Below are 14861 nucleotides of genomic sequence, written 5' to 3'. Positions count from 1 at the left end.
ATTATTCTCCTCTCCTCCAGTGTTTTCATTATTCAGAGAGGTTAGGCACAAATCTATCCCAGTTTGAAAAATTATCCTAGGTCTCTAGTCTTGCAGTGCTAAACGAAGTACCAGAAATGTTCAGATTCAATTCATTTTAGAGGAGTTCTGTTTTGGTTCATATATTTTCTATTTATCCAAATAATTAACTCATTTAACTCCATTTTGTTTGTGTCACATATAATAAAATATAGCTACCAGATTGGCATTTTTAGTCCAGAAAATGTAGGTAGCTTTAAATGTACAAGCTAGGCAAATGCATCAATCTTCTTTTGTACCTGGATCGTGCTTTAAAAAGGACTGTAATAGCGAAACTTGGTTTTTGTGTTTTATTATGTAACTATAGCTGTTCTATGATTTTTTTACTTTTAAGCATCAGCATTAAGAATTTTTAAACCATTAAACTTGAGTGTTAAGTGTCCATTTGAATGAGACTTACATGCTATGTTATAAATATGAGTAGATGTTTAGAAAACTAAGCTTGTTTTCTTTTTATTATTTTAATATACTCTTAGTTGCTAGTTCATTAAACTAAAATTTAAGGATCTTAGAACTATGTTGGCTATAGGATTTTTAAATTATTATTTTACTTCTGGGAAAACGATTTTTGCTCATTTTGCTCCATTTTGTTGAAAATTGCAAGTAATTAATATTTTAGTATTAACTAATATGAATCAGTGGAAATAATCATATTTTGTAACCAAACTTTGTTCATATATAGTTAAATACAGTTCAGAATTGCCATTATTAACAATGTTATTATTAATGGCAGAAACTTTAAATGTTCTTTAAATGAGCTTGTTTCAATAAACTAGAAATATATTTTAGTGTTTGGTGTATTTTATTTTTCAAATGAATCAAATGACAGTAAATAAAAGAACCAATGGATTATTCCTAGCTCATACATGAGAATGTAGCACCAGTCTGCTATTCATTAAAGCTGCCTGGAAATCTCAGGAAAAGAAATGGCTTGTGCTTGAAACACCTTTTTAGAATTAAAACTGCACTTCGATCAAATTGTAGGAATGCTTTCTCTGTCTTCAGTGACAAGAAAATCTGGAGAGTCCTGGGCTTACATTTTAGAATATATTGAATTTTAGACAAGTGGCAAATAAGTTTTAAAGATAATGCATTTTAAAGATAATGCAGCATAAATTGGGGGACAAAAACAAAAACTGATATTAAGATGTGAACTAAAGAATGTATAAATTATTTTCCTAAAATTAACTATTTTATAAAATTATAACCTGTTATCTTTGTACTTTTATTGTGTTCTTTTTAAAATAATTTTGTTGGAATTTTTAATTTTATTGAAGAAAATTAAAATCAGTTTTAAAAACTATAACTTTTATATTCCAAACCATTGGACTATAAGTAGAGTTCTGCAAGTATTAGAATATTAAACTTTTGTGAAGATAATGGCTTTACAACAAATAATCTTAGAAATATGTCTTCTTGGTTACTTTGTAGGTTCTTAGAAAATTTCGAGCACATGAAACCAACTTGCTAATTGCAACTAGTATTGTAGAAGAGGGTGTTGACATACCAAAATGCAATTTGGTGGTTCGTTTTGATTTGCCCACAGAATATCGTTCCTATGTGCAATCCAAAGGAAGAGCCAGAGCACCTATCTCAAACTACATTATGTTAGCTGATTCAGACAAAATTAAATGTTTTGAAGAAGATCTTAAAACCTACAAAGCAATTGAGAAGGTATGTGGCAAAGAAGTCCATGTATGTCACTGAATCATAAAGGAATTGACAGGTGTGGGTGGGCGGGTTATTTATTTATTTGTATAAGCTTTATCCTTTTCCACTTCTAAATACCAGAGCGGCTTACAGTGTTAAATACTGGAAAATTAGAAACAAAAATCAGTTGATACAATTATAACAATTGGCTGGATGCAAGGTAATGTTATCTTACTCATCCTCAAATGCTTTTTAAACTGCTTTTGTGATTCTAAAAATGTAAAATAGTGATTCAGTATTTAGTTGTCAATCAGTTTTTCTTAAACGAGGAAGAAATGCAAAGAAACAATAGGAATCCAGGTTTAATTGAGAAAGATGTCTTGATAACTAAAGGAGCAAAAGGAATACACTAAGAAGATTATATTGCCCAAAGATAGGTGGACAAATAAGAGATCCATACTGGAAGATCTACAGAAAGACGATTAAATACAGTAAGAAACATAGGATTTTCAGATGAATTAATAACTAATAGACATCTCTCAGTAAACTGGTCCCCTCTTTTATTTATATTTTTATAAAGTTAAAAACATTTTATATTTTATTCACATGCACACTTTGTGTAAATGCTTTAAAAGACGTGTTTTGAAATCAGCAATTCTTGCATGCACCTAATTGCAAAAATAGCTGGGAGTCATTTTTGAAGCAGTTTTACCAGCTTTTTTAAAGACACAAATGGTTTGACTATTGTAAAATAGCATTTCGTATTTTTCCTGCATGTTCCAAAGCAGTTCTTTTGAATCATTTGGAGAACTGAGATATTTATAAAAATACAGAAATTAATTTTTATGCTAATACTCATAAAATATTACACAAAAAGGCACTGATATATCAATTATCCTTTTTCCAACAGAAACCAAGGAATTTGAACATTAATTGTCTCTGAGTCAGTGTTGTTAGTTTCTTTTTCTTAGCTGGAATGTACTGTTAATTTTGGTGTGACCTCTTCCATATTAGTGTTTATGATAATTCTTCCCTTTAAAAGGGCTGGGAACTAATATGAAGTTAGTAAAGATATAAACCATAGATAATCTCATTCTATGTTAATTATTCTTAAATATTCTGTATCTTTCACTTTTGCTAATAATGTTTATCTCAATGCTGAATTTATATAATGTTCTTATCATTCTCTATTAATTGATTTTTTAAAAGATTCTGAGGAACAAATGCTCGAAGTCTGTTGATATTAGTGAAACAGAAAATGAGCCTATTATAGATGATGATGACATCTTCCCACCATATGTGTTGAGGCCAGAAGATGGTGGCCCAAGAGTCACAATAAACACTGCTATTGGGCACATTAATCGGTATGATGACCATTATTGTTTCCCTATTTAGCTCTATATTTCATATGATATAAAGTGGTCTTTTAATTGAATGCTGGTAACTGTTTTAAGCATTTGTCTATTGTGGTTAAACTAAAGATTTTTGTGTCTTACAAGAAATAAGACAACCAAATCCATTTATTGTTTCATTATTATACTTTTTCTGAAATATATTTAATATTGGAGGATAGGAAGGGAATGAAATGGAAGAGAGGTATCAATGTAATTTTAAAGCAAATAATTCTGTAATATGGGGTTCTTATTCTTAGCTTGATCGTTTGCTTGTAGACATTTGATTACATGATTAGATAACATTATATGTGCTGTACTAATGATGTTACCTAGTTGGGTAATGAAACATCTGCAAGCAAACAACCAAGCTCAGGGAGCATAAAGGACTCCCCACCATTATCCTTAGCTAAATCTTGAAATAATAGTGGATAGTATATGCCAGCTCTGCATATGATACCTATGAAAAAGGAGTGGTTCATGTTATTTTTGAGATATTCCCCGTTAGGAGAATGAGTGCACTCAGGGAAAACGTAGTGAGAGTGATGTTGAATAACACACAACCAGCATACAGATACACTGAATAGTAAAATGTAGGTTTTATTTCCAGTAAACAGGTAAACAAAGTCCAATAAACAGTCCAAATCATACACGGTTAAAGCAGTTAGTATCAGTCCAGGGATAATCCAAAAACGAAGTCAAGTATCATAAGCAAAGTTCAGTAAATGGAGTTTGCTAACAGTTGCAAAAACTCACAGCAATCCAAGTAGAACGATGATCAGACAAATACGGCAAAACAGGAAATGCAAGGAGAAAGAAACCAGGTTTCTGGCTCCATCTTATGGCCGTTGGAGGAACCTCAGCCAATCACAGTTACAGCATTCTCTTAAAGATACAATATTAAATTACTATCCTGGTTTATATATTTCCAACCCAACTGTTAGGTGACTATCATTCCTAACAGTTATAATAGATAACAGATAATCAGAGTTGGAAGGGACCTTGTAGGTCATCTAGTCCAACCCCCCTACACCATTTCTGACAAATGGCAGTCCAATCTCTTCTTGAAAGTCTCAAGTGATGATGAAAGTCTCAAATTATGACTAACTGAAAAAAAAATAAAAAACATAATGTTATATAAATTACGTTCATAAATTAAAAACTTTCTATGAGAAACATTTTTACTAGAAAAGGTAGATTAATGGATTATTTAGCTGGGAACAATATTGGGTACACATTGGGCATTTCATAAAACAATTCGTGGCACTGGAAAAAGTAGACAGAACTTTTTCCTTTCTCAAAAAACATTTACTGTGGGCTGATTGAAAATAGTTTTAAGATAATCATTCGGGACAAAATACATAATTATATCATACAGGATATAATTAATTCCTAATTATATAGTGTATGAAGTATGTAATTCATACTTGATGTGTTGCCCTCCAAACTGGATGGTTTTAAAAAGGAATTAAGTTCATTGAGATGCGAAGGACTATTGATCTTGAATTTGTTGCATCCAGGTTGTGAGGAATATACTACCAAGTAGTATTTCAAAGAGAACAATGTTGGAAAATGGGTATGCCTCTCTCCTACTTCCAAGCAACTTAGAGCAGTGGTCGCCAACCGGTGGGCCGCGGCCCACTGGTGAGTCATGAGAAAATTTTGGTGGGCCGCAGAGAAATCTCACCCCCAGAGCACACCCACAAAGCAATTAATCCAGGCTGCACAGAAACACAAGGCTGTGCTGCCCACATGGCCCGTGGGAACCCTCCCTGCCCACTCACTCCTTACCCAGAAAACTTGCCTGCTAAATTGCTATTTTTCTTTTTTCCGACCATCAGGTGTTCTGCTGTGCCGGGAGATTTAGATTAGCTAGGAAGCATGAAATGGTTGGATTTCTTGCTTTCTAGCTAGTCTTTAGATCTTCGGCTCAGCACAGCCGAACCTCCCTTAGGACTGAAGGTTTGCTTGCAAGCAAATTTAGTGCAGACTCACAGCAAGCAAATTTGAGAGACTGAGCTAGCCGATGGGAGATAGATAGATCACTGAATGATTCTGTGAGCAACTCAGTCTGCCTGCTTTGCCTGATTTTGGGTAAAAATTGCTCTTTTTTATAAAAAATTCAATATTTGCATGCATGGTGTGATGTGAGTTAATTTTATGAGTTTGCTTGCAAGCAAATTTTATGTGACAGACTGATCTAGCCAATGGCAGATAGATAGCTCTCTGAATGAATCTGTGATTCTGTGAGCAACTCAATCTGCCTGCTTGCTTTGTCTGATTTTTGGTAAAAGTTGCTCCTTTTTATAAAAAAAAAATCAATATTTATATAAATATTTATAATATTTACATACAAGCCATGCCCAGCCAGTCACATGACCACCAAGCCACACCCACAAATTAGGCCACACCCACAGAACCGGTTAATGGCCCCTGGGATCTAAAATTATGAGTTTGGTGGTCCCTGAGTTCCAAAAGGTTGGCGACCCCTGACTTAGAGGCAGCTGCTTGACCACTATGAGAAACAGAATACTAGGCTGAGGTTTCTGGGCATATTCAGTAAAACTGATCTTATTAGACCTTTTTTTTCCTGGTTTAATGTGATATTACTCAATTAACAAATAAAATTTTCCAGTAGGTATCCATTTCAATCTTAGAAACACCCGAGATTCTTCTGTTTATTGTCTTTATTGTCAGTCTGCTTGGGAGAATTGTACAGTATTATATTTAAATCAAACCATTTAACTGTGAGTGGAAATCTTAGAAATAAGTGCAAAACTATTGACTTATCCATTTGCCTGTTGATTTCTATTAACTTGTGAATATATTAGCATAAAATATCTTTTGCTTTTTAAAAATATTTTATGTTTATTTTTTTTAAATGTGTCAAATAGGTATTGTGCTAGATTACCAAGTGATCCATTTACTCATCTGGCTCCAAAGTGTAAAACTAGAGAGCTTCTTGATAACACATTTTATGCAACACTTTATCTACCTATCAATTCTCCTCTTCGAGCATCAATAGTTGTAAGTATTTTGTTTTGACTAAATAAATTTTGAGTGTGAACAGTGTTTTCTCCCTCTTACATGGCTTGAACTTGTTTTTCCTGCAATGCATAACTTGCTGTTATATAAAAGGTTTACTCTGTGCTAAGTACCTTGTCCATGGATTTTATATGGTTACAAGATTCCCAGGTGTCTCAACTGGAAATTGATCAATCAGTGGGTTATAATTGAGGTCATTTGAGGCATTGAAATATATACTGTTGCAAAGAAAGAGGTTTACTTTCTTCTCTCTATTTGAATTAAACTAATTGTTAAAGCTTGAATGACAAAGCATTATGTACAAAAGACATAAGAAACTCTAGGGCTAAGTTAATGATTTTTTATTAGCAACATGGAAGCATCTTAGTATAGAAAAAATAATATATTTTCCTTTTATATGAAATATTCAGTCTAAATAGTGATGTGCTTTGAGTTTTATAATAACCTGAAATATATTTTTTACAAAAATATTGGCTAGATTTGAAATATATAACTAACATCTGTTCTACTTAGAGCTGTTACTTTATGTTCTTAAACCTATCCCTTTTACAACACTTAACATATTTTTTATGCATGACAGTTCTTAGTTATTAGAGAGTCAGTATAGCATATTAGTTGAGGTGAACGTTCAGGTATAAGTCTACCCCAGCCATGCATGCTTATTTGGTGACTTTGAGCCTGTTAGACTAACCTGCTGTACAGGGTTGTTATGGGGGTGGGGGGAAGGAACTTGAAGAAAAAAATGCTGTGTATTTCATAATGAACTCCAGAGGGAAAGATAGGATATTAATCTAATGAATTGTAACTAAAATATGAAATGAAAAAAGCAATAAATTTAATTATTATTTATTGAAATAAAATTTTTTAAAGACCTGCTTCAAATTTTATTTCCAGGGTCCTCCAATGAGTTGTGCAAGATTAGCAGAAAGAGTTGTCGCTCTTATTTGTTGTGAAAAATTGCATAAAATTGGTAAGTTTAACTTTTGGAAGCAATATCATTTACTTAAAGAACATTTGATACTATCTTGACGCTTATTGTGATTTTTTTTAAATGTAGAGGGAAAGAAATACCTGAAAATGCCATTTTAGGTTTTTTGGAACTGGCAGTGTTAGTTTTTACTTCTGGTCCTCTTTAAAGTCATTTTTATAGTTTTCTGCTAACCATAATTTTCATATCTAACCTTTGTACTTAGTATTTTTCTCTGGTGGAAATTCACGTATGTAATTATAACAATATCTAGTACCATGTTACTTGAATTATTACAACAATTTGGTTTTCCCACTCTTGGTCCTGGCAGATGATTGTAACCAGTATCAAGAAGGTCAAGTATTTACTGCACTGACAATATTGGCAATATGCTTAATTCTCTGTATTTTCCATATAGATTCACCTTTGACCTCCACCAGTTGTTTAACTGGTTAATATGGCTATGTAGACCCACATTTATTTATTTATTAATTTTCCCATTACTTGCTACTTTCTTTTCATTGTACACAATGCAAAAATTGTATTAATATGAGGCTGATTGATTTGTCTCCCAAGCCTGACAACAGGAGTAGAACTTAGAGTCTCCTGGTTTCTAGCCTGATGCCTTAACTGCTAGACCAAACTGGCTCTCACAAAGACAAAAGAAAAAAAAATCACTTCCATCTTTTCACCTCATACAATATAGAAATTATATTAAGTAAGTTAAATACTTGAAATAAAACCTGAAGGTAAAACTTCCACCTACAATTCTTTTAAAAGGGTACTCTTTAAATGACTTCTGTTTCTTCCATTGAAATCACTTTGAAAAATTTCAATCCATTCTCAAATAATTCTCTGAGAGAACAATAGACTGCTCTACTTCCAGATTTTTTTTAACTTTCTCAACCCTCTGGGAAACAAAATTTCAAAAATAAACTTTCTCCTTTAAATGGAATTTAGATGGTCTTTTTTTAAATTGTCCCTGAAATACTCGGTTAATATTCTGATCCAAACCCTTTTCCAATAAAACAAACACGAACCAAAGGAAACAGAAACCTTTTAATGATTCTTACGAATCCCGGTTAAAAGGCTGCTGCAAAACTAATTAACTTTAATAAACACAAGCCTTGCCAAAACTGCGAGGCTGCCAAGAATCACAGATAAGAAATATTTCACAACACAAGAGTCTTCAAATACCAGCTAAGATACTGCAATGTCCGTGAGGCTGGAGTTTCAAAACGTTTTTGCTTCCTACAAAGAATGTCTGATTCACAGCTGGCTTTTGTCTTCTTGAAGGAGGGGCCATTATCTTGCAGCCTTATTCCCGAGTTGCCTGTGCTGCTGCAGCTGCTCTTTTCTACGAGCAACCCTGCACGCACGCGCACTTGGCACAGGCTCCTCGGCAACCTCATCACTGCTACCAGCCCCCACAATCTCTGAAGGCAGCAATGGTTCTGGCCCCTCATCTGAGTCCTCGCTCTCCTCAGCCGTCCGCACCTGCTGCCGGCTAACCACAACAGTTAAAATATAATGCTGTGATGTCAAGCACTCCTGCCCATTTCCCAATTGCCTTCTCCGCCTGCAACTTCTGTTTATGATACTTAATGTTATTAAGATCCCACTGTGGAACTTAGTAATATCTAATTATTTGAGGGGCTCAGGTTTCTTATTAGAAGAAGGGGCAAAGAATGCTCAGTTTTGCACACTGATCTGCAGCATTCTCAAGTCTTAAAAAGGACACAATCCTATATATGTTTATAGTTGGTAAGTTGGTATTTGAGTATTTTAATGAATTGTTTCAGAGTAAATATGAATAAAATCAATCTGAATTGACTGCTCTCAGACTTCTAATACTATATACTGATTTGTAAAGAATAATATTGCATTTAATGTTCTAAGAATCTTGAAAAAGATCCTCATTAATTTAAACTCAGGCAGTTTCCTTTAATTACTGCTGCAGTAACTTTCCATTTTAAGAAGAGATGGTTATTTTTTATTTTTTTATGTATACTTTGAAATTGTACCATGTTTGTGTAAAACAGGTGAGGAAGTTTAGACCAGTCCCTCATGATTTTATACATGCATTTTATAAAAGACTGGACAAAGGTTAGTTTATGGATGAGAAAATTATTTCTATATTATGGAATTACTTTATTTATAATTTGTTCTTAATTTATATTTTAGGTGAACTAGATGATCACTTGATGCCAGTTGGAAAAGAAACAGTAAAATATGAGGAGGAACTTGATTTGCATGATGAAGAAGAAACCAGCGTTCCAGGAAGGCCAGGTTCTACAAAACGAAGGCAATGCTACCCTAAAGCTGTTAGTATAGTTCTATGGATTTGCTATATGTGACTGTATAAAACAAACAGTTATAAGTGATGATATTTGTGTAGTTACTTACCAAACACACATAAATTATATTAAAGTAACCAAAATACCTTTATGTCACAACTTTTGAGCACCCCTAATGTTTCAAAATTGACAGTTGAAAAATTTGATACGGCATATATAAGTTTAAGATTTTTCTGACTTGAATAGAAGGAGTATAGTGATTCTTTAGTATCTGTGCTAATTAGAGGATCTTGTAATAATGAAAAAATAGTTTCTGTTGAGGACCTGGGAAATCATGTACACTTCTGCATCAGAATAATAAGAGTAGGATAAGATTTCTTATATGTGATAAGACAAGTTTTTTCTAGTGAGGCCAAAAGGAAATGTGTGACAAGAAATTTGGATGCACAAAAAAGAGATGTTTTCCCATTTTACACCCACATGACTTTCATTATTTAATTTCTCATTTATATGTAAATTACAGTGGAGACATAATAAAGTGGTGTTTAATTTTTTTTCTAGTATGAGATGAAGCATTATCTTTGGTGTCATATGACTACTGATGAATATGAATGCTGTGTGCTATTTTTTGTGTCTTTGGATGAAAAATAGAATACAGAATCAGTATTTAATCACTCATTATTATACTAAAGTCCAGTATTGCAACCTTATGATAGCTGCAGCTTTTGGGTATAATGTGGTTAAGGAGAAATTGTAGAATAGAGGACTGTAGCAATTTGTATTTGAACATATAGCACTTGTTAATAGCAATTTAAATCAAATGCATTTGTTTTAGAATTAGGAAAAAGCTTGGGAGGTCAGCTCCACAAGCCAAGAAAAAAAAATCACATTTAAAGAGTTGCCAACTAGTGCTATCTGAGCATCTGCCTTGAGCCTGAGCTTTTGTTCCTTTGAATTGGTTTGCTACCCAGTCCGTATTAAGGTATACTATTCAGGGGTAACATTCAAATGTTATTTTAGGGGAATGAAAAGAACAGGGTATAATCCAAGAGGCACAAATTAAAGTAAATATGTTTTTTTTGGATTTTGAAGTGTTGCAAACAAATGGGAAACATCAGGTAATAACACTTTTTATTTGCAAAATCTCATTGTCAAATTTGAAGCAAGTTTTAGTTAGGAGGAAGTTATATCTGTAACATATTAGATCCTTGGTCTATCCAGCATTGTGATAGCAACAATACAGATTTCAAGCAAGAAGCCTTTCCTAGCCTTACCTGAGGAAACCAGGGCTGAATTTGTAAATTCCAAAATAGCTTAAATAGAAACTTTGCCAAAGACTCACTAACTTACTGAGTGTTATTATTTTTTAAACTGGAGCCTCTTTTACTTCATTCCATTTTGGTTCTTTAGTTTTATTTATTGTCTTTGTGGTAGAAACTGGTTCCAAATGGTTTCAGGATGCAATAACTATGCATCAACTTTTTATCTGTTAGTTATATAAATCAATAAATCACTGACAACTTACAATTCAATCCTGCATTCTATTTGTTTTAATAATGTGTATATGCAAAGATAATTTATTTACAAACTCTATTTCTAAGGACAATTTTTATTTAAAAAGCATGTTTATTATATTATGTCTATAGATTCCAGAATGTTTGAGGGACAGTTATCCCAAACCTGATCAACCCTGTTACCTTTATGTAATTGGTATGGTCTTAACTACTCCTCTGCCTGATGAGCTCAACTTCAGAAGACGAAAGCTATATCCTCCCGAAGATACAACAAGATGTTTTGGAATACTAACAGCCAAACCTATACCTCAGGTATAATACACATGTACATGCATTTCTCTTTTTTTTTTACATTTGCTTTAAGGTGTTCAAGCCAGTCTCTTACAGTAGAACTTCATATTTATCGAACACTTTTTGCTTTATCTTACCTGTCAGTTACCTAATATTTATGTTTTGAAATGTTTGAAACACTATAATAATAAAATGATCCAGATCAGTAACTCAGTTGCTTGTTTCTTTTTCATCATTGCTTTAGAGTGATGCAGTTTATATGGGAATTTTGTGAAATAGAGAATGCAGTTACACACATTGCCTCTCTGTAAAAGAACTTGATCATAGGAAGAAAATGTTTTTATATTATGACAGGCTTTCTAAATCCTATGCTTTCTTATCTTTCTATAATTGATACATATTTTAAGCAATGCCTTCTATTGTAGAATGCATATACACAAATTAAACTAAACCCAAGATTAATATTTCAAGTAACACTAATGTATGAGAGCATTATGTTCTTTCTTGTTTCTGCATATCTTCCAAAGTATGCATATTTCTCAAATGGGAGTATAATTTTGCTCCAGAAGTTACAGCTAATACAAAATGGAGTGGCGAGATTGTGGGTGAACATTCTCACTAAACTACAATAGGGAACTTTAAGGGAGTTTTCCTGCCCAAGAGGTTCGCATGACCCTAGCATTTCTTTTATTTCAGGACGCATTTCAAGCAAAACTATTTCAGCATGCTTTCAACCCCTAGTTTATTTGGTTTTATTTGGGCCCTCTGATAAGATTGATGGTTTCTTTAGTTTTTATATTGTTGTTCTTGTATTCCTCCCAGAATAGGTTAGGATTGGAATGGGCGATAAAGGATACTAATAAAATTCATGCTTAGTTATATACAAACCACATGTGCTCCTTAATCCTGATTTGCATCAAGAATTGTCTTTCTAAGGTAGCACCTTATAAATAATAACATTGCAGAAGAAAACCAAAAAATATAAAGGTTATAGTTATTTGAAAAATTGTGATATTCTTACAAGAAAACTGTATAAAAACTACATTGACTTGAATTTGACAAATATTCAGATTATAATATTAGCTTCTATGTGGCTACCATTCGTGGTTCTTGAATGAATCTATTACATTTTTCTGACAGTTTTCACTTTTAACCTGACATTAGCATGGGTTGGTTTTTGTGTTTGCAATCTATAATTTAATGTCTGTAAATATATAATGTATTTTTCAGAGTATAAGACACACTTTTTCCACCCCCAAAAGTGGGTGGAAATGTCTGTGCGTCTTACACAGCTTATGTTGGCAAAGCCCCGCCCACCTGCTGGACCCCACCCTTTGGCCACTGCCTCCCAGCAATTTGTCTCTTTGCAGCAAACAGCCTGTTTCAGCTTCAGCACAGCCTGATTAGCACAAGCAGCTGGTTGTCGGTTGGATCAGCCTCCCAACAACCAGCTGTTTCAGGCTGCAGGGATTGCCATTGCGTATTGTTGCTTCCAAGTGCCCCGTTTTTGGCCTCTGTGTGCTCCATTTTCCATCCATTTTGATCTCTGCCATCTGGAACGGGTCAAAAATGGGATGTGCAGAGGCTAAAAACGGGATGTGCGGAGGCTGAAAACGGGATATGGAGGCTAAAAATGGGATGCGCGGAGGCAATAAGCTATGGCAATCCCTGCAGCCTGAAACAGCTGATCATTGGGAGGCAATTCTCACAGACAATCAGCTGTTTATGCTAATCAGGCTGTGCTGAAGCTGAACAGGGTGTTTTTGCTGTTTGCTGCAAGGAAGCAAATTTCTGGGAGGCAGAGACAGCAGCACATTTTTTTTCTTGTTTTCTTTCCCCAAAACTAGGTGCGCCTTATACTTCAGAGTGTCTTATACTCCAAAAAATACAGTATACCCTTATGCTGGTTTGAATATTAGATGTACTTTGGTTATTAACAAGGGACACAAATTTTAGCCAATGCCTTCTGATAACCATCTTATAGTTGTTTGTTTGTTTACCTAGATTCCTCATTTTCCTGTATATACCCGCTCAGGAGAAGTGACTATATCTATTGAGTTAAAGAAATCAAGTTTCACTTTGTCATTACAAATGCTTGAGTTAATCACACGACTTCACCAATATATATTCTCTCATATTCTTCGACTTGAAAAACCTGCACTAGAATTCAGACCCACTGATGCTGATTCAGCCTATTGTGTTCTACCTCTTAATGTTGGTAAGAAGAGTGCTGCTTTATTTATTAATTAAAGTTACATACAGTTGATTAATGTCCTTTAAATTGTTTAACATCCTTTAACAATCCTTTATGTTAGAGCATTTTGTACAAAATGATTTGCAACACAAGCATAAAAATTTAACAAATAAAGGGGTTTTGTCTTTTAGTTGTTTTAGATTTTGAATATTACTTGTAAAAGCAGAAGCTAGAGAAATACTATAGTATATAAACTTTAGTCCTTAGAACAGTATTTCAGGTTGATTTCTATTCTTCTGAAATATTGATTACCATCAAAAGCCCTGTGGTGTTACAAAATAGATTTTGACAAAAATTATTTGGGATCATTAATTTACCATTTTAAAATATGTGCTAAGAATCTGAAAATATTTTCAGTTTTGAAATTCAAACAAAATATTTTGTTTTTAAGTTGATGGCTCCAGCACTTTGGACATTGATTTTAAATTTATGGAAAATATTGAGAAATCGGAAGCTCGTACTGGCATTCCCAGTACACAATATACAAAAGAAACACCATTCATTTTTAAATTAGAGGATTACCAGGATGCAGTTATCATTCCAAGGTGAGTATTTTCTGAAAATTGAAATTAATATCTCTATGTATTTAGAACTAGTTATATTTGTTCAGCTTTTAACAGTTTAATGCAAACATTAGAACATCCTATAGTGATAAAGTCTGACTTAAAGGAGTTGGAGTCCAGATTTCTTAAAAAGGTTACATGTCAAAATAAAAAAAAAGTTATCCCAAATAATAGAGTATTAAAACACTTTCGTTGATCCTAATAATTGCATAGTGTGAAGAAGTGCCCATCAGGAGTGATATGCAAAATGTTTCAAACTAAACTAATTCAAGTTTAAAGTAGAAATACCTTGTTTCAAAATCAGAAGAAAGTTGTTTAAGATGAGAACATTTCAAACTTGAAATAAGATACTTCAATTTAGAGACAATTGAAAATGGAAATGTTTTGCCTACCGCTACCCACTAGGCTTCCTAATACAAGATGTGGCATCACTAAAAGAGAAAGGAAATTTGATCACATAAATGTAGGATGCAAAATATTCTTCAGAATTTTTGACAGCAATAAAGAAAATTTTAGAGCTGCGTTAATATGGATAGGAAAATTCAATGGAAATTATATAATAAAACATGAAATATTTTAAGCATAGCTTGTAAAAAAAACTATGGAATCTCTGAATTAAAAATGGAATAGTAATAAAATATATTGTTTTACATTTACCTGATTAAACATAGAATGCTTCCTTTTTCTTTGGAAAATTTTCCTCCTAATTTCAATGAAGTTGCAACAGCCAAGATCAAAATAACTATTCAGTTAATTTTGTTCTTCAAAAGAATATCTATTGAAAGGAAGGGGATTTGTATTGTATTTTAAT

At 33.2% G+C, this 14861-nt stretch overlaps 1 protein-coding gene and 1 long non-coding RNA gene across 5 annotated transcripts in view; one reads left to right on the top strand and one right to left on the bottom strand.

Moving 5' to 3' along the window:
- Nucleotides 1-14861, bottom strand: part of LOC148128257 (uncharacterized) — a 299527-nt gene that overhangs the window by 32736 nt on the left and 251930 nt on the right. The gene's annotated exons all lie outside the window — the stretch shown is intronic.
- Nucleotides 1-14861, top strand: part of DICER1 (dicer 1, ribonuclease III) — a 61265-nt gene that overhangs the window by 26484 nt on the left and 19920 nt on the right. For all 4 annotated transcript variants that reach the window (XM_087922128.1, XM_087922125.1, XM_087922126.1 and 1 more), the window contains 8 exons: nucleotides 1510-1752; nucleotides 2938-3092; nucleotides 6014-6146; nucleotides 7059-7134; nucleotides 9316-9455; nucleotides 11075-11254; nucleotides 13238-13451; nucleotides 13879-14032. In XM_087922128.1, the coding sequence (XP_087778254.1) occupies nucleotides 1510-1752; nucleotides 2938-3092; nucleotides 6014-6146; nucleotides 7059-7134; nucleotides 9316-9455; nucleotides 11075-11254; nucleotides 13238-13451; nucleotides 13879-14032 (1295 nt within the window). The remainder of the gene's footprint in view (nucleotides 1-1509; nucleotides 1753-2937; nucleotides 3093-6013; nucleotides 6147-7058; nucleotides 7135-9315; nucleotides 9456-11074; nucleotides 11255-13237; nucleotides 13452-13878; nucleotides 14033-14861) is intronic.

Source organism: Pseudonaja textilis, chromosome 1 (genome assembly GCF_049901715.1).
Source record: "Pseudonaja textilis isolate UNSWEBS1 chromosome 1, rPseTex1.2, whole genome shotgun sequence".
Taxonomy (NCBI): Eukaryota; Metazoa; Chordata; class Lepidosauria; order Squamata; family Elapidae; genus Pseudonaja; species Pseudonaja textilis.
The sequence above is the reverse complement of the archived record's forward strand: the minus strand, read 5'-3'. Positions and strand labels throughout refer to the sequence as shown.